The sequence below is a fragment of the Stenella coeruleoalba genome (assembly GCF_951394435.1).
Source record: "Stenella coeruleoalba genome assembly, chromosome: 11".
Classification (NCBI taxonomy): domain Eukaryota; kingdom Metazoa; phylum Chordata; class Mammalia; order Artiodactyla; family Delphinidae; genus Stenella; species Stenella coeruleoalba.
Window position 1 is genome coordinate 38738980 of NC_137157.1, and position 24835 is coordinate 38763814.

The window sequence follows — 24835 nt, forward strand, 5'->3', positions numbered from 1 at the left end:
AAATGCTGTTTATTTTGTAATTGTGATTTTACTCAATTGAATTGAATGGTTGCTAAACACATTTGTTTTTATCTCTTCTAGGAATGAAATTTAATGATTTTTCAACTCCACGTGCCTCACCCAGAATCTGTCTTTAAGGCATGGACTCTGTCTTCTTAGAGCCAACTTTGTGTAGCCCCTTTATAATTCAATTCTTTGTTATTAGACTTTTGAGCTTTTTCCTAAACATGAGTGGGGAACAAAGGTTGTCCTTGTGCTAACTTGCTGAGAAAAATAACTAGGCCCCCTTTTCAATAAAAACAGATGTTTTATGTACTTGAACTAGTTTATTGAGATAGTTTATAGTTCAAGTTGACAAAGCTGCCTGTACCTGGGATTAAATGACAAAAGTGTCTTCACACAGTCATCTGTTATTGGTAATGGCTCGGAATATGTATTTAAGAAAAACTTAAGATAAATCATGTCAGATAAGATTTTAGAAGTATATTTGAGTCACTCTGTTTCTTTCCATATATGGCTTAATAGACTGACCATATTTAGTCAGATATTTCAAGTCAGCAAGTCATGTATCTCTTAATGTGCTGCATGTGTTAGCTTTTGATTCTCTTAGCAACAATATTTTCATGGGCATGTCTGCCAGTTTATTGTGTATGCTTTGTAAATATTCAGGAGAACACTGAACAATTTACAACACAAACTTGAGATTCCTTTATAATATATGTTTTACAATGATGTTTTTGGCATTTAATTTGTATTTAAACATTTCAAAAACTTATTACATTTAAACAAAATAAAGGCCCAAGCACATTTAACATTAACTGCTTTAGGTATTTTAGGTATTAACTGCTTTTAGGTATTTGATGTTTCTTAAGTTATACTGACTTAAAAACAAACATTTAAAATCAAAATCAGCAACATTTCATTTACTGGGGAATAGCTATTCCTATATGTTAATTTTTTCAAAGAGCCAGGGCAGTCACCTTCTTAAAATGGAGAAACTTTAAAAATTAACCATTTGTTCTGAGGATCTTTTATCTTCACTGTCAAAGAATTACTCATAAGATGGCAAATAAGACTCTGTTCTGGATCCTGCCCTACCTTTATCCTCCCCATATGTGATTTTGCATCTTCATATACCAGGAAGTGTTTGTTACTTGTTCATATGTTAAGTTCAGGTGTAGAGCCTCCTCCAGGAAGTATTACCTGACTACAACCATTCTTCTTTAGTTCTTCTCTTCTTGGCTTCCATGGTAAGAAGTGTACAGCCATATAACTGTATTTATCATATTCATTTTGATATTTTTATTTACTTGTGTATTTGTCTTCCATACTAGATGATGAGCTTCTTGAGAACTCTCTGTAACTGACTGAATAAAATACCACAAATGTCTTTGTCCTCCAAGTAGAATATACTGATTATAATTTAATTTTAACCTTTCTCTTACTATTTTCATAGAAATCACTTCTCTACATTCTTTCCCTGAGTGATTTTAGGTCCCATTATTTTAATTATTACCTTAATGCAGGTAATTCCCAAATAGATATTTTTATCCCACATTCATTTTTAAGCTCTAGAGCTGCATATTCAGGTGGCTACTGGATATGCATCGTTAGATAAGTATACAGACACCTATAATCAATTCAGCATATCCAAAACTAAAGTTATCTTTCTTCCTCCAACCTGCTTTTCGAATGTGTGGTATTTGTTTTCATGAATGACCTCTCCCTGTCCCTCGCCCTTCATATCCAATCTTTAATTAAGCCTTGTACATTTTCTCCCAGATTTCTCTTAATATCCGTTCTGAGTAACTGGTGTTGCTCAGTTCAGGCTCTTCTCTCTTCATACCACTTCCGGTAATCTTTCTGAAATACTGATCTGATCATGTCACCCCTCTGCTTTTAAACTCTGAATAGGTTTTTCAAACATCATCTACCTGAAATTCTACAGTGTTTTCTCCTACTTACTCCTACTGCTGAATTGAGCCACTATTACTGATGGGAGTGTAGCAGGTTTTCTTGATGAGTAGGATTAGAAAGTAGGTTGAAAACCACCTCTGATGTCAAATCCTGTCATCTTTGCGTTATGTTCAGATTTTTTTACCTGCAATACATTCAGACCTCTTACCACCTAGCCTTATTCTGTTTTATAACTTGCAGATACTATCTACCACTGGATGACTTTCTGTTCATTTATTCCATACATTGTTTAAGTCATAGTGCATCTGCTCAGTGAAGTTCCTTCTAGTTGAATTGCGAATTGAACAACAACTATGTAATCTTCAAAACCTTGCTCAAATGTATTCTCCTTTATGGACTGTCTTAATCACAAGATCTCTTTATGTTCCCAAAGATATTTTAGTACTTTCTACCCACTGCTCTTATACCCTTACGTTGTTGTTTATGGACTAGCCTCCTATACTATGTGATCTTTTCCCTTCATTGTATTTCTAGGGCCTTAGCATATATAATTTTTAGCATATATAATATGAGGAATAGCCAGAGAAATTAGGGATACTTAGCCTATAAAAGAATATGTGAGAATTTGGGCAGTGGGGAGAACTCAAAATATTTAAAGATTATCAGTTAAAAGAGAGATTCCATTTGATACATGGAGCCTCGGGAGGCAGGGGATAGAAATTAAAGGAAGACATGTTTTAGCATGTGCAATTTAAAGAAAGATAAAGTGTTTTATACTGGAGATAATATACAGTAGGCTTTTAATACATGGTAGCCTATTTTTTTCTTTTTCTTTTTTTTAAAATGAGGTATAATTTGCATACAATGAAGTACACAGCATATAATTCAGTGAATTTTTACATATATGTACGCCTATGTAAAAAATCAGAAAGGTGGGGAACATTTCCAGTCTTCCAAAAAGCTCCCTCGTGCCCCTCCTATTATTTCCCCACAAATTTACCAGGATTCTGAGCTTTATAACCAGGGATTAGTTTTGCCTGGAAATTTACAGTTTGTATCCTTTGTGTCTACTTTTTTTCGCTCATGTATTATGTCTGCAGGGATTATCCATGTTGTTGAAGGTAGCATTAGTTTGTTCTTTTTGTTTGTTGTTCTTTTTTCATTGATGTATAGGATTCTATTACATGAGTAGACTCTCCCCATATATACATACATCCCACCCCATTTATTTATCAATTCTATATAACTTCAGTAGATACTGTCAAATGGTTTTCTGAAGGGGTTATATGAATTTTACACTCTTATCAGCAATTAGTTTTTTCTCCATATCCATACAGTAGATTTAATATTTTTCATTTAAGAATCAAGGCTTAGATTTTCTTTTTATGTAAACACTGCCTATTCATTGTACACATTTTGAAAATAAAGAAAAATTTAAAGAATAAAAATTATTCATAGTCACACAACCAATGATAATGACTATTAACTTATATATTCTTCTAGTCTTTTGTGTAGATTTTAAAGTAAAATTAGAATCATATTAGGCAAACTGTTTTGTATCCTTTTTAAAAAACTTAATATATTGTGAGCATTTCCCATATATATTATAATTTCTTGTTTTAATGTTTTTCTCCATTTTTTAAAAACAGTAATCATATTTGTATTAGAAAACATTTATCAGGTAGAGTTTTATATTTTTATATCAATGATAAAATCAGAATACTGTTTTGGAGCCTGTAGGAATTAAAAGAGGTTGAGAGAGAGGAGAATACAATTTAATATCTTTTCTCAAGGAAAATTAATGCTTAAACTTATAAATAGATGTAATATTATTTCAAGCCACTGTGAGTCATTAGCTATCTCAAATAACATTTTATAAACTACTTCATAATACAGTAGAATTTTGATGTTTCTTGTTATTAGATAGCTGTGGTTCTCAAATCTCTCCTACCCTTTAACCACTGCTCCTTGAAAAACACAGTTCTTTTCCCAAGCAGTATATACTTAAACTTTATATGAATGTTGTTTATATATACTCATTTACCATTTGCTATGTGTAAAGTACTGTTTGGGCACTTTGGGATCTTGCCTTCAGATTGCCTGTAACTTGTTCCAAAGGGAAGAATCATGGATATATAAGAATGTTAAATATGGTAGGGAATTTTAGAGATATGTAACCCACCAGCTTCTCTCCTCCACTTGAAAGACAGAGCCCCAAAAGTTTAAATTACTTGTTCACAGCTATAAAATCTGTGGCAGAGCCAGAACTAGAGCCTACAGCCAAACACTTGTCAGTGTTTTTCCACTTTAGGTGTAAAGTACTTTGTCCTTAGTGCTTTTCTTGACACCAACTTTGTCATTTTTTCCCCCCTAGGAAAAAGCTACTAAAACTGTTTTCTTTTGCTTCTGTGATAGATAAAGGAAAATTGGTTTTATTTATACAGCAAGCACTTATTAAGTGCCTAGAGTGTATGATATCCTGTTTCAGAGACTGCAAAATAGGTGAGAAATAGTTGCTGAAATAGGAACATCTGTGGGTATGGTGTTAAGTGTGGAAGGAGCTTATTTTTTGGAATCTGAACATCTGTGATAGAATCTCAGCTCTATCATTTCCCATCTCTGTGGCTTATTCAGGCTACTTGATCTCTTTGAATCTTAGCTTTCTTGTTCATTTATTCATTTATTGAGCCCCTACCACATGCAAAGAATGGTAAAAGGTGCTGGGGATACAGCAAAATTCCCATTCTCATGAGGGATTTTGTGAGGATAATATATACAAATCAGTAAAATAGATAAAGCACCAATCATACTACTTGGCACAAAGTAAGCATTGAAAAAATTTCCCTTCTTACTTACTATAGGCTGCGGTTCTCAAAATTTTTCATCTTAGGACCCCTTTATACTCTTAAAAATTATGAAGGACTTCAAAGAGCTTTGTTTCTGTGGGTTGTATATATTAATACTTACAGTACTAGAGGATAAAACAGAGGACTCTATATATTCATTAATTCATTTTTAAATGAATTAAAGCAATACTTTACCCATGTTATATAAATGGCATTTTTTAATTAAAATAACTAATTCATTTACTCCTGAAAGCTTGAATTTTATCATTGGCAACAAATACTGTTAGTTTTTTTTGACAGACTTTGTTCATTTTCAAGAAAATTTCTGCCAACATCCAAGTTAGACTAACTATAGTTTGCCATTTAAGTAAAAATATATTCCATAATGGCCTATATGGGAAAAGAATTTTTAAAAAAGAGTAGATATATGTATATGTATAACAGATTCACTTTGCTGTACACCTGAAACTAACACAGCATTGTAAATCAACTATACCCCAGTAAAAAATTTTTTTAAAATGATGTTCCATGGAAAAAGTGGCTAGATCGGCTTGCAAATTAATTGCACAAGTGTTTTTCCTCAGGGCAGTCATTATATTTGGAAGAAATGCTTTATGCATGCTTCCTGTCTTATTCCACAGAGTATTTAAAAGATATATATTCAAGAGTCAAAATTTAATAAAATTTATAGTTTTTACTGCATTGTCAAGGACATTCATAAGTAAAAATAGCTTGGGAAAGAAAAAAAACCTGTGAGTGCAGAGTGGTGAATACAAGGACAGTAAAGTGCTGTGGGGTGTTTTTTTTGTTTTTTTTTGCCACTGCCTTGATTTATTCTTAGGCAGAAACATATTTACCACTAGTGCTTTTGCATCCTCAAGTGCACATGTCAACACAGTGAAAAGGGGAAATACCATCTTAGTATTATTTTGAGAATAGTTTTGACCTTGTCACCTCCCTGAAGGGATCCCACTCCCTGAACAGACCACAGTTTGGGAACCACTGCTATAGAGGATATTATTGGTACTTAATTATAATGTTTTGATTGTTTCCATGTTGACATGTACTTGTTTTCCTCATGGGGTTGGCATAAAATGTCTAGTCACATACAGTATTGTTATATGGGTATCTAAGCAAGGACTATTAAAATTTAGGTAGTACCATTGGCCTACTTCATAGCAGTACAATCAAGATGGCAAGAGACTACCTTATAGAAAATATGTTATAAAAGCTTCAAAATAGGAATTTTATTCTATTGATGTGTTGTTGGGAGTATTGATTCAAAATTTTTCTAATCCTGCTTTCTGTTTTGTTTTTAGGCTTGCATTGATGACAATGTTGATATGGTGAAGTTTCTGGTAGAAAATGGAGCAAATATTAATCAACCTGATAATGAAGGCTGGATACCACTACATGCAGCTGCTTCTTGTGGATATCTTGATATTGCAGAGTAAGCTAGTTCTGTGTTTGTTTTTATCCAAGTACTATTTAGAGACTTGAGATTTTATAGAAATTGTTGTTATGGATAAATGATTGAACTCTTATATTACCTTAATTCATAAAAATTATTCTTCCCAGGAAAGAGAATAAGTAGATCATGGGAATCCAAATATTGTCTCTTGGTGTGAGATCATCTTCTTGTCTCCCTACCATCTTTGACTTTTGGTACTTTGAATTGATATGAGTAATTGTACACATTCTCCAGCCCCATCTCCTTTTCTTTTGAGTGTATGTATTGTCAAATGATTCAAGGTTAATATTTAGCAATCTAGTATATCCCTATGTAATCATGAATTGTTAGGGGAAATTAACAACAATTCTGAATTAGGTTACTTTGCTAAAGAAAGAATATGATACATAATTCTCCAATTATTCAGTATATTTATGCTTAGTTTTTATTAAGATTGTTTTCTAAAAACATGAAAATTTAGTGAAAAATAGTCATTGTATTCTTAACTGCCTTTAATAGGGGAGTACTTTCTGAGAAAGTTTGATTCTTGAAAAATTTAACAAGGAAGTATACATATCCTGACAAAATAATTTTTTCATCAAATTATTTTTTCTTGTTGCTGTGTATCCAGCACCATAAACATTTTTATTGTCTATCTGCTCACATCAAAGCTTATCAGCTAATAAATATTGAATAAATATGGTAGTCCTACTCTGTGAATCTCTCTTAGTAAGTCTTCATAGTTTTATTTCTTTGTACATTTCATGCACACATACACTGCCCGCCCCCCCCCCCTCCAGCCCCCATGTGTATTGGAGATACAGTATACCAGTTTAAAGGAGAGGCAGTGTTCGGTGAAATGAAAAGTGCTCTGGGAATCAGAAAATCTGAGCTATTTGACTCTAACACTGACTGCGCTACACCTTTTGATAATTTGTTTCCTCTTTCTGGGCTTTGATTTCTTTATGTGTAAAATGAAGGATTCTTTTTGCCATTGTAAATCAACAGTGGTTATTCATAATTTTAATTGTGGTTCTCTTTATTCCTTTCTGTTCTTTTCATGCTCAACAAGGGGCTTGGATTTCATCTTCATAGAAAAAAATAGCTAAGGTGCATTTATCTTCAGCTGTCCTTAAATATTTGGTACTTAGGTTCTTAAGTCAACTAATGTGGATTATGAAGGCTTCCTCAACCACTCTCAAGGGGTATGACCTTGGGCAAGTTGCTTAACTTTTATAATTGTCAGCTTTCTCCTCTGTAGAATGGGAATAATATTTTCTAGGTTTGTTGTGAGGGTTAACTGAGATAAACCACCAAGTATAGTTCCTGGCACATAGGAAATACTCAGTATGTATTAACTTTTGACCATTATCTTTTTTATCTTTTTGGGAAAATGAAAACCCAGCTTCTTTCTTCAGATGTGTAATCCTGTGTTTCCTTTTTAATTCATGCTTCTGAGTTTGAAAAGACAGTAATAATTGTCCTGAATAATTTCCTCTTGTAGACTTGATTAACAACCCATTGTGTCAGTTGGGATGATTTTAGATGCACGTAAACAGTATCAAACTTAAACTGACGTAAAGGGAAAGGGTACTTGTTGTACAGGATAATACATAGTTTAGAGGAAGGGCATTCAGGTTTGTTTATTAAGCTGCTCAGCGCTGTCATCAGGGCTTGGAGTCTTCAGGTGTTTTCTTCTGCCTTTCCCAAATATAGACTTTATTCTTAGCCTTGTTCCCTCCTGGTTACAAGATGATTGCCACAACTCCTGAATTGTGTTTTTACATATGCACATCCAAGAGCAAAATAAAAAGTGGTTGGGGAGTGGAAAGTATCTTCTCCATATTCTGTGACTGTCAAGGAGGGAAACCTTCCCTAGAGAGCCCTCTGACTATAGCAGATTTCCCCTTAAGGGACTTATGTTGGCCTGGGCTTGGTAATTTGCCCATGTCTTTGCTGGGAGAAGCAAGTATCTGGCATATTCAGTTTTTTTAATGCCAGAAAATAAGTGTGAGGAGGGTTGGGCAGTCTGCTGCAGGTGTTAATAGTTTCAGTAGAGTAACTACAACTTTTCTTCTTTTTGGAAGGTGGGATATGGAATATGTGTTTCATAGGACTTATACAAACAAAAATGACCTATTTTGACCAAGGTTGACTATAGTTTTGCTGATCTAACTACCTTTATATAGGCATTTATGGCATTAATGGCTGTGGTATAACTGAAGTATAATTGACCCTTGAACAACACAGGTTTGAACTGCATGGTTCCACTTATACATGGATTTTTTTGAACAGTAAATACTTCAGTACTACGTGATCTGCAGTTGGTTGAATCCGCTGTTGTGGAACCAGGAATACTGAGGAACCACAGGTACAGGGGGTCTGCTTATGTGGAGGGCCAACTATAAGTTATTCACAGATTTTTAACTTCAGGGAAAGTCAGCACCCCTGACCCTCATGTTGCTCAAGGGTCAACTATATTTAAATTTATAGTTTTTTTGAACAAAATTAAAATTAATGATGAGTTTTCCTTTTTTGCTCTTTCTGCCCTCTGAGATTCTTTTTTTTAAATAAGGATAATATTTTTATAAAAAACCGTTCAACTCTCGTATATACTGGGCTATTTGTTAGGTGATGATTGCCTAAAACCCTTCTAAATGCATGATTATTTTCACCAGCATTATCTCTTTCAGTAATTAATTTCACTAATGAGTGAGAGAAGTTAATGAAATCCAAAATCCTAGTTTTCTTGGGTCTAGAAAACATATAGCATGGTGGCTTAAGAGGTAGGGTGAAAGATACCTCCCAAATCAGAGCATTTATAGGGTAAAGGAAGGCCCTATTAATAATGACGTAGAGACAACAGTTATAAACCATGGGGTCACTCTGCTAAGTGATGTATTTGGAGTTAAATTTGTTTGCAAATCCTGGTTCTGCCATTCTCTACCTTTGTGCCCTTGGCTGAGCTACTTAGCCTCTATGATTAATATTATTTATAAAATGGGAATGATCTGGCTTCTTCCTAGCTCTTGTTTCTCATATTGCTTTCTACATTTTTTACTCTGTCAATATAGACTACTTTCAGTTCCCCAGCATTCCCTGCTGGTTCATATCATTGTGTCTTTGCTCATAGTGATTCATTTGCCTCATTTCTTTACTTGACCAGCTACTACCAGACTTCAGCAGTTTATGTTAGAATCACTTCTTCCAGAAACCCTGCTAATGTTCCTGGCTGATTCATCATCATCTCTAACATATCAGTTGTTTACATGCTTCTTTACCAACTACATTTTGCACAGAATAGTACTAATTCAACCCTATTGAACTGAGAGGTAAAACAAAACAGTGAAGCACAGATAGTTCACTATGAGGATTTGTGGATGATTAGGTAGGATACAGCGAGTTCTAAATTTTTGACCTCTATTGGAGACAGTAGAACAAAGAATGTGAGGTTGCAGTTTAGTTTCTAGACAATTAACAATTTCACATCTGGTCTCTAGCCTAGCAAAAGCCAAGTGAATAGATGAATGATAGCTCTTCATATTCTGGCTCAATTTTCTCACATTTTCACCAAAATAATTACTTTCAACATCTCCCTGCTATGAATAAGGTAGAAGTCTTAGGGAAAACCAAAAATAGAGATTGTTTAATAATGCCCCTTCACCAGAGTGGATTAGAGGAAGAATAAATGAAGTGAGTTTGGGGAGCATAGTGTTAATGGTCAGTATATGCATTGTTTTACTATTTACTGATGGGTCAGATATTGAAATGTACGCATTAACATTATTCTCTTCCTTTGGGGTGCTGAATTGACAGTGTTACGCTCTGAATCATGTCCCCACAAAATTCATATGTTGAAGGCCTAAGCCCCAGAACCTTGGAATGTGACTGTATAGATGGAGATGATTAAATTAAAATGAGGCCCTTAGGGTGGGCCCTAATCCAATCTTACTCTATCTTTATAAGAGGAAATTTGGACACAAAAAGTGGCACCAGGGTCTTTCACACAGAGAGAAAAGACAATGTAAGGACACTGTTAGAAGGTGGCCATCTGTAAGCCAAGGAGAGAAGCCTCAGAAGAAACCAAACCTGCCAACACCCTGATCTTGGTCTTCCAGCCTCTAGAACTATGAGAAAATAAATTTCTATTGTTTAAGCCACTTTGTCTATGGTATTTTGTTATGGTAATACTAGCAAACTAATACAGGCAGTATAAAATTCTCACTGTCACATCAAGGTATTCTTCCCTAAAAGTTGTAGTTGAATGTCATTGGGCTATGGACTAGAAGTAAAATTGGACATACTAGAACTATGACTTCTGGACATACTAGAATGATTATGGAGCCCCAAAAATTATGTATTCAATTTATTGTTCCAGTCTATAACGATTGGTTAATTATAACTGTAGCCATTAAGTATAACTGAATTATATATTTAAATTATGTGGAAAACATTGAAAACCAAGTCCTCTGACTTGGCTTTCAATAACCAAGAAATAATAACAAATAAAATAAAGAAATAATAGATAAAAGAATAATGAGATGAAGAAATAATTAGATGAAGACATAGGAGTTTTACGATGGAGCATTTAAACTTTGTCTTTCTTTTTTATTAGCTGAAATATTTTTGTAAAGGAAACTGCCTCATATCTACTATTTGGTTACCCCTTGTACAAGTTTTATAGGAAAACAGGATATATTCTTTATTCTTTCCCTGCATATACTGATTTTTAAAATAATGAGTTGGTTTACTAGTTACCCTCAAAAAGGACTAATTGATTTTTTTGAGATCTAAATAACTTGAGCACATACATTTAAACGTACTTGATGTATTTCAATCCATTGCAGTTATTGCCCTTATTGATTAGCAAATTGTACCATCTTTGGTCTACAAGAGTCTCTTCATGTTGGCTTCTAAGACCTTGGGACATGACCAAATAAAGTGATCTTTAAAAGCTTCCTTGCTCTTTAGTAGTATAAAAATGTTCCAGACTCATCTTTTATATTTCCTGCCCTGGGTCTGGAATTGCCATTTCTCTAAGGAAACCTGTTCCTTGTAATGGGTGCTAGAAGTGCTCATTGCTGCTGCATTGATCATTCTTTCAAATTCAAATTCAGCATCAGGGTGTCTTTCTTTAACCTCTTCAATCTTGTATCAATATTTCCTTTCTCCCCTACTTTGTTGCCAAGAACTGTAGAATTAAAATAACACATAATACTCATTTGCTTCATCATATATTACATATACATTAGATTGCTTATAACAGTACCACAATAATAATGATTACTGAAAGCAGTTTGAAGTTTGGGATTTTGTTTTCGTTTTTTTGGCAGGGGTGAGGGGGGTGACATTTCTTTTTGTCCTTATGGTATCCCACTTGGAATATACCATCAAATTACTGTGTGTGCTGAAGTCACTTGGAATAATTCTTTTCTGTTTGGTTATGCCACTAACTAGATATACCATTAAGTTCACTGTTTAAGTTTGTTTTTTGTTTAGTTTAATTTTGTTTTATAATTTACATAAAATACCAGGTTCTAACGGCAGTCCCTACTCTACCACCCTATTTCCTATGGGTAACATTTTTAAATTTTATATTTTATCCCAGTTTGTGTTTTAATATAAGTATTATTCCCTCTTTGCAGATAAATGAAAGACTATCATACACTATTTCTCCAGTTTTCTTTTTTCACTTAACAGTCTATCCTGGAGACCACTATATAGTGGGTTATAGAGCTATTTCTCATTGTTCTCTTCAGGTGTAGTATTTAGTACGCTGTTGTGCAGTGTCATTGTAGTTTATTCAGCTTGTCCTTCTTGATGGACCAGCGAATGTTATTTATTTGAATGACTGTAACTTTAGCCTTGGCATTGTCTTTATTTTTCACATAAACAAAAATTCCTATGACTTATAAGAATAAAAAAAATTTTGTATTTGAATAATAAAACTTAAATGATTTGTTTTATTAACACTTTGGTTATTGATGTGGTTATAATCTCTTTTGTCTCTTTTTAATTTTGTCACTACATTTCTTTTTTAGCCTTCTGCCACAGATGTTTAAGGAATGCTTTTATCTTGAGTAGCTTTAGTGTTTGTATTAAACTTTCAATAGCAGAGAAAATTAGCCCTGTGTTAGGCTAGCATTATGTAGTTTTATAGTATATAGAATGGAATGTTGATTAATTAGTACATTTAACATATTTTTCTTCACGTTTGGAGTAGTTCTGAAGACATTGCTGAAGATTTCATATCATTATAATATACTGGTAGTGACATTCAGTGACATCTTCACGGTCTTATTTACAGCATGGAAAAAGTTTCATTAGCTTTGTTATTTGATCATTAAAGAATCAGCTATTTAAGGATATAATTTTTTAAAATATTTGTGGTGGCTTATTTATGGCATGGCTTTTCTTCTTCACTATAACCTTTATTTCATAAACATACAACAGAATCCTCAAGATTTCTCTTGGCTTATCCTTTAGAATATATCCAGTATCTAACTGTTTCGTCACCTCTTTCATTTCTCCCTGATCCTGGACACTGTTCTTCACTGAAATTATTGCAGTTGGAATCATTCTAACCATAACCATCCTCTTCCCCCCATCTGTTTTCTGCACAGCAGCCAGAATGATCCTTTTAAAGTATTGCAAGTGGAATAACATCACATTTTAATTCAAAGCCCTTCACCCTCCAGTGGGTTTATAATGCATTTAGAAACCAGAGTTTTGGTGGCCTACAGGCTGTGGTTTGACCCTCTGTTACCTCTCTGATGTCATTTTCTCCACGTTCTCCAGGCTGTCTTTGTTAGCCAAACTGGTCCCCTTGCTGAGCCTTTAAACAAACTAAGCATCTTGCTTCATAGTCTGCACCTGCTGATTCCTCTGCCTGGAATTCAATAATGTTGTTATTTTTGGTAAAAGAATCAGAAATTCCTACCAATTTAAGAACTATATAAATTGCACCACCATGCCTATGAGAAACGTTACAATATTCCTAATATCAAGCTCAGAAATGAGACAACTCTTATTTTAATCTTAACTCTGCTAATTAATTGCTATTAACTTTAGACAAATTACCAGCTTCTCTGAACCTCTGTTTCCTCATCTTTAAAATAGGAATGTTAACGCTTATCCCTATTCTATAAGATTATTGTGAAGATTAGATGAGATAGTGTTTATAAGACACTTGGCACAATCTATGGCATATATTTAGTTATCAGTAAAGTTAGCTGAATTAGTTGTTGTTATTCATAATTCTATCTTTGGTCACTACTTTTAGTGAAAAATAGCTAAGCTCTTGGTTCTCCTGGATTATTTAATAAAGAAAACTATCATCTGATCATTTGGTCTTGGAGCAGACCTAGCTAGATGAGAGGAGCAGGAGAGAGTGAAGTAGTCATTTGTCCTATTTACTTTGATATGTGGGTATTTGAGCACCAAGAAGAGTTGGCAAATCCATGCATTTCGGTTATTTACATATTTCTTGTCAAGAATGATACATAGTTAGTGTAAAGCAGACTATGTATTTTGGTTTTTTTGTTTTGGTTTTTTTTTTTTTTTTTTTTTGCAGTACGTGGGCCTCTCACTGTTGTGGCCTCTCCCGTTGCGGAGCACAGGATCCGGACGCGCAGGCTCAGCGGCCATGGCTCATGGGCCCAGCCGCTCCGCGGCATGTGGGATCTTCCCAGACCGGGGCACAAACCCGTGTCCCCTGCATCGGCAGGCGGACTCTCAACCACTGCGCCACCAGGGAAGCCCCCTGGAGTCGTCGTTTTTTGAGGAGAGGAGTGTTAGTGGTATATGGAGAGAGTAACTGATAAGACAGGAAGAGGGAACTGAGACTACAGCACAGAGGAATTTGTATGCCTTGCTAACTGACCTTTAGTGGTGATGCGTTTTTAGGAACATGATGATCCTTCTCTGTATTTTAAGAAGACAATTCTTGACTGATTAGGGAGTTTGAACAGATTAGGGATTAGGGAGTTAGAGACAGGGCAGTGGCAGTGAGCTTGGAAGTGGGGCAGATCTGAAAGAAATTTGGAAAATAAAATTAATAAGGCTTAGTGTGATTCACTGGATCTAGATAGTAAGGTGGGAGGAAAAATCAAAGGTAGTTATAATGCTGATAATAGCTAGCATTTATTGAGTGCTTACTGTGTGCCAGTCACTGCTCTAAGTCCTTTAATATACACTGCTCTAAGTCCATAATTTTGGTCATCCTAACAATTACATGAAAATATATTGCTGCCACCACCCCACAGGCCCAGATGCACAATTCCAAACCCTCAAAATTCTGAAAAATGACAAAATAAATTGTAAGTTTGGTGTAGGCTCATTTGGCAACTCACCATGACTTGAACTGATACGAGGCTATTTATAGTCTTTGTTTCTCCCCCACTTAACTTATTTTTTGCAAAAATATTAACATGTTTGGTTATGGAGTACTGCCTCAGACTCAATAAGGGTGTTGCATAATCTACAATATTATATTTCTAAAATATGAAAAGTTTTGAGGGCTTCCCTAGAGGCGCAGTGGTTAGTAATCCACCTGCCGGTGCAGGGGACACAGGTTCGAGCCCTGGTCTGGGAAGATCCCACATGCCATGGAGCAACTAAGCCCATGAGCCACAACTACTGAGCCTGCGCTCTAGAGCCCGTGTGCCACAACTACTGAAGCCAACGTGCCTAGAGCCTGTGCTCCGCAACAAGAGAAGCCACTGCAGTGAGAAGCCCATGCACTGCAACGAAGAGTAGCCCCCGCCCGCCGCAACTAGAGAAAGCCCGCACACAGCAACGAAGACCCAATGCAGCAATAAATAAATAAATAAATATTTACTTATTTCTTTATTTATTTTAAAAAAAGAAAAGTTTTGAAATTTGGGTTTGGATGAGTGATGGTTGGCCCGTATTATAATTCTTATTTTATAGATGAGGAAACTGAGTCATAGAGAGAAATCACACGATAATTGGCAGAGCTAGGATTTGAACCTAGACAGTCTAACTTGTCAAGTCTGCACTTTAAGACACTACACCATTCTGCCTCCCTTTCTAGCCTTTGTAATTGGGAAAATGATGCCCTTTAACTTCAGTATTAAAGAATTAAAGAGCAAGATTGAGGGAAGCAGAGGAAATTCGAGTGTAGTGGAATGTGAATTTAAATAAGCCTAGTTTGAGATGCCAATTAAAAAGGTGCAATAGGAAGCCAGGACTTCTTTGGGTATGTTTATAATGCGTAAACTGAATTTCATCAAATCTAAGATGCCATCGTCATAACACATTGTCATTATTTTATGTACCAATTTAAAAGGTTAAAAACAAAAACCTGTAATACAGTGTGTGTGTTTTTTTGTTTTTAAGCACCTTGGGGTTTTTTTTCCCCACACACACAGTATCATTCTTTATCTAATTGTAGTGTCTTGGATGCAGCATTGCTTAAGAATGTTGTATTGTTGCCTTTGGGATTTTCTTCTAAGCCACTGATAGCATTCTGCAAGTGTTGTTGGTGGTGCTTTCTTGATCTTACTACAAGGTATCAGCAAAAAGTTTCAGACACCATCCAGGAAGACATTTTAAGTAACAGTTAAGCTCAGTAAATAAGGTATCAAAGGTATGAATGCACATAAATCAGTTGAAGTTGAAAACAATATGAATAGCTGTGACTGGGGTTACATGAAGACAGATGATGACAACCATGTCGTGGCCATTGTCCATTGCTGAGACATCATTGATTGTAAGGTCAATAGATTGTAGAAGATTTCAGCAATATTAAAATTTGGGGAAAATGTATATCTTAGAATTATTACACAATGAGTAGGATTTTTGCCTCTGGGAATTGGGAGATACAGTAATAAAGTAAGACAGTAGTGCATGTAATTGATTTTAATAAATAAATATGCATTTTCAGGAGTTAGTGCATGGTCAAAGAAGTATAGTCACTGCTCTGAGGAATAATTAAGAGAAATAAGAAATGCTGAAGACAGAAGCTACAGAATTTCCTGTATTTAAAGGTGGTTTTACAAAGAGAAGAGAGGAATTTAAATCCTTCTGCACATTTTGAATTTGTTTTTGTGTTTTGTTTTGTTTTGACAATCTGGGTGCCTAGATAACTGGAAAATAGAGCCCACTTTCACAGATAGATTCATTTCTCTCACACACAATAGCCTGGTCTTTGCTATCGGCATAATTAATTGTATCTGTAGCATAATTGTGAAACCACGATGTCAGAAATTTAGCACAGTATTTGGCAAGGTACATTAGTCCATGTTACTGGACTAGTAACAGGGTTTATGTATAAAAATAATACTTCTACCTGTGAGATTTTGACAAAATGAAATTTTTTTAAAGGTTAAAATTGGTAATGTTATAAACATTATAATTTCCTGACAATTAAAAATGAGAATTTCTGCTTCTTGGAAAATAGAATAGATACGTTTTTCCCGTTTTTCCTCCTGCTGAATACAACTAAAAACCCTGAACATGATATATAAAATATACAAAGACTCTATAAGATAGAGAGAAGACCAAAAAAAAAAAAAAAAAGATAGAGAGAAGACAGAACAGCTACGGATCTCAGGATCCAAAGAATGACAGGAGTAAGTTTCTGGCTTTTCTCTTTGCCTCAGATATACCACACTTGGAACTGAGGAAGCTGATAACCCAGAAGCACCAATGGCCCCACACTGCCCCCCCAAAAAAGCCCCAACAAAACCCTAACCTCTTTAGCCAAATACTAGGAGAGGGGTACCCTAAAACCTTAAAAAAAAAACTACTCCAGCCAAACACTGCAGAGAAAAACCATGGTCCCACCCATACCCTCACTAGCAAAGGCCAGGTAGGGAGCATAGACTTCCAACATTACCAGGCTATCATGAGGTATCCTAGCACCTCTACTGTCATGATGTCAGATTAGGCCAGATACAGAACCTGCCGAGATTTTCATCCCCATCGGATAGTTAACTAGCCCTACCCTAACTGGCACTGGAGACCACGTGGGAAGCCTGGACTTACACCCCCACCTGGCAGTAAAAAGGAGCTCCTACTCCTCCCCACTGGGGTGGAGTCAGAAGGGGCCTGGTAGAGAGTAAATACTTTCACCACCACCCATCAGTAAAGAGGCCTAATTCTTTCTCCCCTTATGGTGTCAGTGGAGGCCACATAGGGTGTAGTAGTGAGGCACCCATAGCCTCCTTAGCCAGGGAGGTATCAGTGAAGGCTTGGTGAGGAGTCAGAAGTAACAAGGAGCTGTTCCATCGCTAGTGTCAATGGTGGCTGAGTGGGGAACCTGAACTTCTACCCCTACCTTGTAATAATGAGATGGCATCTCCCCATCTTTTCTGCTAGAGCAGGGCCAAATATAGTCAGCTAACATAGAAGATTTAAGCACAATCTAGAGTCTCATAATATACCCAGAGTGTTCCAATTTCAATTGAAAATCAGTTGTCATACCAAGGAACATCTCAAATTGAATGAAAAAGACAATAGGGGGCTTCCCTGGTGGTGCAGTGGTTGAGAGTCTGCCTGCCGATGCAGGGGACATGGGTTCGTGCCCTGGTCCGGGAGGATCCCACATGCCGCCGAGCGGCTGGGCCCGTGAGCCATGGCCGCTGAGCCTGCGCGTCCAGATCCTGTGCTCCGCAACGGGAGAGGCCACAACAGTGAGAGGCCCGCGTACTGCAAAAAAAAAAAAAAGACAATAGGGACCAGCGTTAAGATTACAGAGATATTAATCTTAAAATTATTTGACAGAGATTATAGAGTGGCTATCACAGAAGTGCTTCAACAACCAATTACAAGTATGCTTCAAACAAATGAAAAAAAGTCTCAGCCAAAAAAAGTCTGCAAAGAAATAGAAGATATGAAGGGGAACCAAATGGGAATTTTGGAACTGAAAAATCCAGTAACCGAAATAAATAGCAGATAGACTCAGCAGCAGAATGGAGGGGATGGAAGAAAGAATTGGTGAACTGAAAAACAGAACAACAGAAATTACCAAATCTGGGCAACAGAGAGAAAATAGACTAAAATAAAATGAACAGAGCCTCAGGGGCCTGTGGGAGTATACCAGAGAGCTAACATTTTTGCCATTGGAGTCCCAGAAGAAGAGAAAGAGGGCATGGCTGGAAAAGTATTTAAAGAAGTAATAAATGATGGCTAAAAACTTACTCAAACTTGGCAAAAGATATAAACCTACAGATTCAAGAAGTTTAGCATATTCCAAACAGGATAAACCAAAGCAGTTCTGAAAACAAAAGACAAAGTAAAAATCTTGAAGGCAATGAGAAAGGAACTACTATAACATTGGGGCAGGGGGCATTGCATTAAAGCAGACTTCTCATCAGAAACATGGAGACCAGAAGGAAGTGGCACAACATTTGTCAGGTGCTGAAGGAAAGAACTGTTATTTTAAAGAAAACTTTCAAAAGTTCCAGGTCAGAACTTTTGTTTGGATTCTTACTGTTATAGTTACTTTCAGCTGTTTTTTATTGTGATATAGAACTTCAAATATGAAATAGGAAAGTGCATTCCCACTAAAGATGCATAAGGTTATTTACACTGATTTTATGTTGCTCAGAGGTTTCCAAAAGAAAATAGCATTTATTTACTTATTTATTTTAATATATTTTATTTATTTATTTTTGGCTGCGTTGGGTCTTTGTTGCTGCATGTGGGCTTTCTCTAGTTGTGGCGAGTGGGGCTACTCTTTGTTGCGGTATGCAAGCTTCTCATTGCGGTGGCTTCTCTTGTTGCGGAGCACGGGCTGTGTAGGCATGTGGGCTTCAGTAGTTATGGCACGCAGGCTAAGTAGTTGTGGCTCATGGGCTCTAGGGTACAGGCTCAGTAGTTGTGGCACACGGGCTTAGTTGCGCCGCGGCATGTGGGATATTCCTGGACCAGGGATCAAACCTGTGTCCCCTGCATTGGCAGGCAGATTCTTAACCACTGTGCCACCAAGGAAGTCTGCATTTATTTTTGAAGTTAATAGTACAATGTTCTCTTACCCATCTTTGAAAAGTTCAGGTAGCTTAGTTTTCATAATTTCTGTCTCATTGGATGGCTTTGAGTAATTCATTTGAATTGTCAAGAAACAACTATTTCAGTGGTTTTCTGACTTTGTGGGGTTTTTTTTTTATTGTGGTAAAAACATAATATTAAATATATCATCTTGGCCATTTTAAAGTGTATGGTTTAATAGTGTTAAGCATATTCACATTTTTGGGGGGCAGATCTCTAGGATTTTTCATCTTGTGATACTAAAACTACCTGGTAAACACTAATTTCCCCTCCCCACTCCCCTAGCCCTTGGTAACCACCTTTCTATTTGCTGTTTTTATGATTTTGACAACTTCAGACACTTCATATGAGTGGAATCATATAGCATTTGGCCTTTTGTGACTGGCTTATTTTGCTTGCCATAATGGCCTTGAGATTCACCTGTATGACAGAACTTCTTTTTTAAGGCTGCACTGACGTTTCGAATTTTAAAAATTCATGTATTGAATGCATGAAAAATCCATGTATTGGTTAAAACAACTTCTTGATACTAGTTTTTCTACAGTAAATAAAACAATGTACATTAAGTTTGAACACTAAATATATTCAGCTCTTGCTGATGAAATTTCTTTCTCTTTGTCTCTTTGATTACTATGTTCTCATTAGCTTCTGATTTAAAGACAAGGGCTTTAATTAAAACATCAAATTTTTAAAATGAACTATTTCTCCTTCTCAATCTCTTCTGTGGTTTGGCTTTTGACAAAACTCAGAATCCAAGATAATTATGAGACTGTCAAATTTGTCTGCTGAATTCAGTTAACATTGAATCATTCTAACCCAGATAGAATCCTATCCATCTAATATACCACATCCAAGTTGCACCCGATAATTTGGTTAACAAGTTTTACACCTTTTATTAGATTTTTAAATTCACACATATGCAAATAATTTTGTAGAAATCCATTTGGATCATGTCTTGAATTTGAGGTTTATTAATTATCCAAAATTATTTATTGACTCCAAGCTGTAGGTTATTATAAATCTCAGTAAACCTAGCAGTTTACCATTTTTCACTTCAGTAATTTATAAAGATTTTCATCATTCAATAGGTGGCATCTCCTGTGTTGACCTCTTTTGTATTGCTTAAGGACATCATTAACCATTGTTAAGCAAATAAAAGCCTGCCCTTTTTTTTTTAAAACCCTGAAGCATTCAAAAAAGTTACCCATCTGAAAAACAGCCTAATATTCTGACTTTCAGTTTGGGACTCCTGTGTGAAATCTTCATAGTTTTTTTTTTTTCCCCCCCCAAGAAATCTTACAGTAAATATAGTGTATTTTTCCTAATCAGCAGTCCCATGAGCTGCTTTTAATACCCCAGCCGTTTTTGTTCTGAAGGAAATCTGACCATCTGTTTTCAGTATCTCCAAGGGTCCCACAAAGTGAGTTTCTGGTATTCCAGATAGCCTGTATTTTGTTTCACATTATCTTAAATATTGCTTTCTAAGTGTGATGATTTTGCATGATGTGATAACAGATAGAATTTAATTTTATTTTTAGACATTAACTCATTTAAACATAACACAGCCCTGTAAGTTACCTATAAGCTAGGTTTCAAATGTTTTTAAGTTAATGAATATCACACAGCTGTCAAGAAACAGAGGTGGGAACCAAACCCGAAGTCTGCAGAATTTAAATGTTTATGCTTTTTTTCACCCAACCAATCTTTGAATGGCTTTTTGAGATTATTCATGGTAAATAAGAATTAATGCCATGGGGTTTTATTTATTTATTTTATTTACATTTGCAAATAATAGTTCTTGAGTCATGGAGAGGTTTGTGAATTGTATGCATACATATTTATACCTAAACTTTTGGCTCAGGGATTGCTCCAGGCCCTACTTCCTGCCCACAGTTTTCAGAACTTTACTCTTGTTAGTTTCTCTTAACATCCTTCCTGTTTATATAAATTTTGGATTGTCTCATTTTGGCTTTGACCTGTTACTTCCTTGAGACTCTGCTTCCCTCTGCTAGCACTGCAGCCACTCTGAGGTCTTCCTTTTATTCTGTCTTTACATCCTGTGAATGATTTCTAATACCTAAGCAAAATATACGTGGTTTTATGTAAATATCTCTGATTGTTTGAGATTTTGCCTAGCAGAATACGTACATATTCCCCTGGAGCATAGCACAGGTTCTACTCCAATAATATCTTATTTTTTTTTGGCTCCAGATTCATTTATTTATTTATTTGTAGTATATAAATGTTCTTCATTAGTTTTATATTACATTTTTTAAAACTGTGAAACAGAAAAAGTTTCTTCAATTCAAATATGACTTCTGTTTGTAGAAGTCCCCGTGAAGATCATAAAAATTGTTTTGCACAAGGAGAAATGTTTATAACATATTATTAATTGTAAAAATACCAGGCTACAAAATGGCATGGTAGTCATTTTTGTGGTCTAATATACATACACAAAATAAACTTGCTGCAGAAAACCAGGATAACAAAAAAATCCCCCCCCCCCCCAACGAAAACCCCAGCTAATACAAATCCCTCCTAATGTGGGACTTCCCTGGTGGTCCAGTGGTTAAGACTTTACAATTCCACTGCAGGTGACGCGGGTTTGATCCCTGGTCCGGGAACTGAGATACTACATGCTGCACAGTGCGGCTAAAAAATAAAATTAAAAAAATTAAAAAAGCAAATTCCTCCTAATGCTACCTCTGTTAACTTTATAGTGTATATTCTTTCCTTTTTCTATCTTTCTCTTTCTATGTGTGTGTGTCTTGTAAAAGTTAAATCTCCACACAGATATCAATAGCTAGTCGGTAAAGTCCTTCTTAAAGCAAAAGATTGACAGACCTGACTTCATACAACCTTTAAATTTCATTCAAATACAAAATGCTGTAAGAAAAGGTTTGCTTTTTTTTTTAATGTGGTGACAATATGGAAAAAATATTTGCAGCACATCTATTTGTCAGAAGGAGAGAATAACTTATTTTTTTGTGTATCATTTATTAGTACTACCGTCCATCTATCACAGACAAGTCAAGAACTTCAGTGTATAATAGACACCTTCCTCGCCCTCGCTTCTCATATCCAGCTGATCTCTAGTATCTCCTAGATATCTCTGGAATTTATCCATTTCCTCCATCAAATTCAAGCTTCCAACATAATTTTTGTCTACGCTGCAGTAGCTCATTAGCTGGTCTGACTACTTTCATTCTTTCTCCATTCTCATTTATTTTCCATACTTCACAAAAGTGATCTCTTTGAAACACATAGTTGATCATTTACAGATCTTACAAAATAAACATTCACTGACTTTGGGGTGTACCTGACATATTATATAGAGATTGATTCTTTCATTTACTCTCAGGAGAATGAACCAAACCCTTGTCTAGCCATACACACTTCCTGTCACAGGTTTTTGGTGCCTTTTGTTCTCTCTCCTGGAACATACTCTCCTTCCATTGTGTTTGCTAGTACCTATATATTGTTCAGAGAATCCTTTTCTGACCTTACTAAATCAAATTATTCTGTTATTCACTTGTAGACATAACTCACTGTTATAAGACATCAAAGTTTTACATGTATTTAGGGAATTAATCTAGCTCTCTTTCTAGATTATAAGATCTTTGAGGGGAAGATCTGCATTTGTTTTTGCTTACTATTATATGCCTGACATGTAACATAGTGGTAGATACATAGTAGACACCTGTCTCAGTCAGCTTTGGCTGCTGTAAGAAAATGCCGTAAACTGGGATGCTTAAACAACAGACATTTGTTTCTCACAGTTCTGGAGACTAGACAGTTCAAGATCAAGGTGCTGGCTAATTCTGTGTCTGGTGAGGGCTCTTTTCCTGACTTGCAGATGGCTGCCATCTTGCTGTGCCCTCCATGCAGAGAGACAGTGAGCTCTACTCTCTTCCTCTTTAAAAACATTAATCCCATCATGGGTTCTCGAACCTCTACCTCATCTATACCTAATTACCTCCCCAAAACCCTACCTCCTAATAGCATCATATTGGTGGTTTGGGGTTTCAACATGAATTTTGGAGGAGCACAAAACCATTCAATCTGTAACAACACCCCATAAGTATTTGTTGAGTTAAGGCACACATTAAAAATACAAGCAAAAGAAGTAAATAAGAAGTTCACAAAAGGAGAAAATACAAATGCTAGTGAACATATCCAGATTTTTTTCAAATTCGTGTGTAATCAGGAAAGAAAACAATGATAAGATGCTGTATTCTCATCACGTTGAGAAAAATTTTAAAGATTGATAATGTCAAATGTCCATTTAAGAACACATCCATTAGGAGGATGGCATTAAATAAAAGTATGATCCAGCCATATTGTGGAATATTTTTCAGCTATTAGAAGGCAAGTGTTGCACTCCAGTACATTTAAAGTAATCCCATTAATTTTTGTTTTACAAAAAGAACCTCAAAAGTGACTGTATATATTTCTTTATAGACACACATATAAATTCATAGTAAAGGTACCAGAAAGATATTTGCCATGCTGTTGATAGTGTTTATCTCTGGGGAGGGAACATGATAACAGAAGGAGAGATATAAGGGAGTTTTTTCTTTTTTTCTTCTTTTTTTAAAACTCTGAGGGCTTTTTGTCCTTCACTGTTTTGATAATGTGAATATTGTCATGTAGCCTGTAAAAAAATATATATACAAATAAGAGTTAGATTGATTAGGAACATCGGAAAAAAGGGAGCCATTCTTTATATATAGAAAAGTAAAATCAGGGATGCCAAAAGAACATGGCTTAATCTGGAACTACAAACAGTTCCATATTGTTGGAGTCTGAAGTGTGATACAAGAAGGAAGAGGAATGAGGCTGAAAAGAAGACAAAACCAGATCAGTAAGGGCCATGTAGGTATGTTTTCTCCTAGCGTGGACAACCATTCAAAGAATTTTAAGTTGGAAATTGACTCTGGTTGTGTTAAATAGATGATTCTGGGAGATGTGCAGTTGGCATAGTGAAAGAGATTCGCAACCATTTTGTATCCGGATCCCTTTGTCAGGTCTGATGAAGCCTGTGAACATGTTCTTAGTATTGTGTTTTGGATGCATAAAATAAAATACTGAGTACAAAGTATGTATGTGCTTCTTTAGTAACACATTAAATAAAAAGACTCAGTAGTTGGTCTAATAATTACCTTAATTTCAAAATAGTGATGAACATACACGGTATTTTAATATATCTGTATCAACTGAATGACCTTCTGAATTATGCCCATGAGCCCAAAGTTAAGAACTTGCTTATGGCATGAGACTGGGAGCATGAAGTTCAGTTAGGAAATCAGTCAATATGGAGATAATGAAAAATCTTAATGGAGACAGTCTGAAATAATTCTATGAAAGACTTTGTAATTATTTTAAAATAACATTTTTGTTTTAGTTAATGTGTGTACCTTATAGAAAAATTTTAGGAAATATAAAATTTTAAAAAGGAAAGAAAACATTTTTTATGGTAGTTTCTTAAAACTTAAATAATACCTATGCTATCCTTGGTTTTTATTGCTGCTCTTGCATAGGAGCTTGCCTCATTAGCTATGCATTCAGTCTTATTTTGATGATACCGTCATTGCTTAATTCTCTTCCC

At 35.5% G+C, this 24835-nt stretch overlaps 1 protein-coding gene across 8 annotated transcripts in view; it reads left to right on the plus strand.

Moving 5' to 3' along the window:
- Positions 1–24835, plus strand: part of PPP1R12A (protein phosphatase 1 regulatory subunit 12A) — a 150685-nt gene that overhangs the window by 52511 nt on the left and 73339 nt on the right. For 7 of the 8 annotated variants that reach the window (XM_079936684.1, XM_079936686.1, XM_079936685.1 and 4 more), the window contains one exon: positions 6083–6213. In XM_079936684.1, the coding sequence (XP_079792810.1) occupies positions 6083–6213 (131 nt within the window). Of the gene's footprint in view, positions 1–3554; positions 4420–6082; positions 6214–24835 lie in introns of those variants that run through there. The other variant, XM_079936689.1, reaches the window with a different exon arrangement.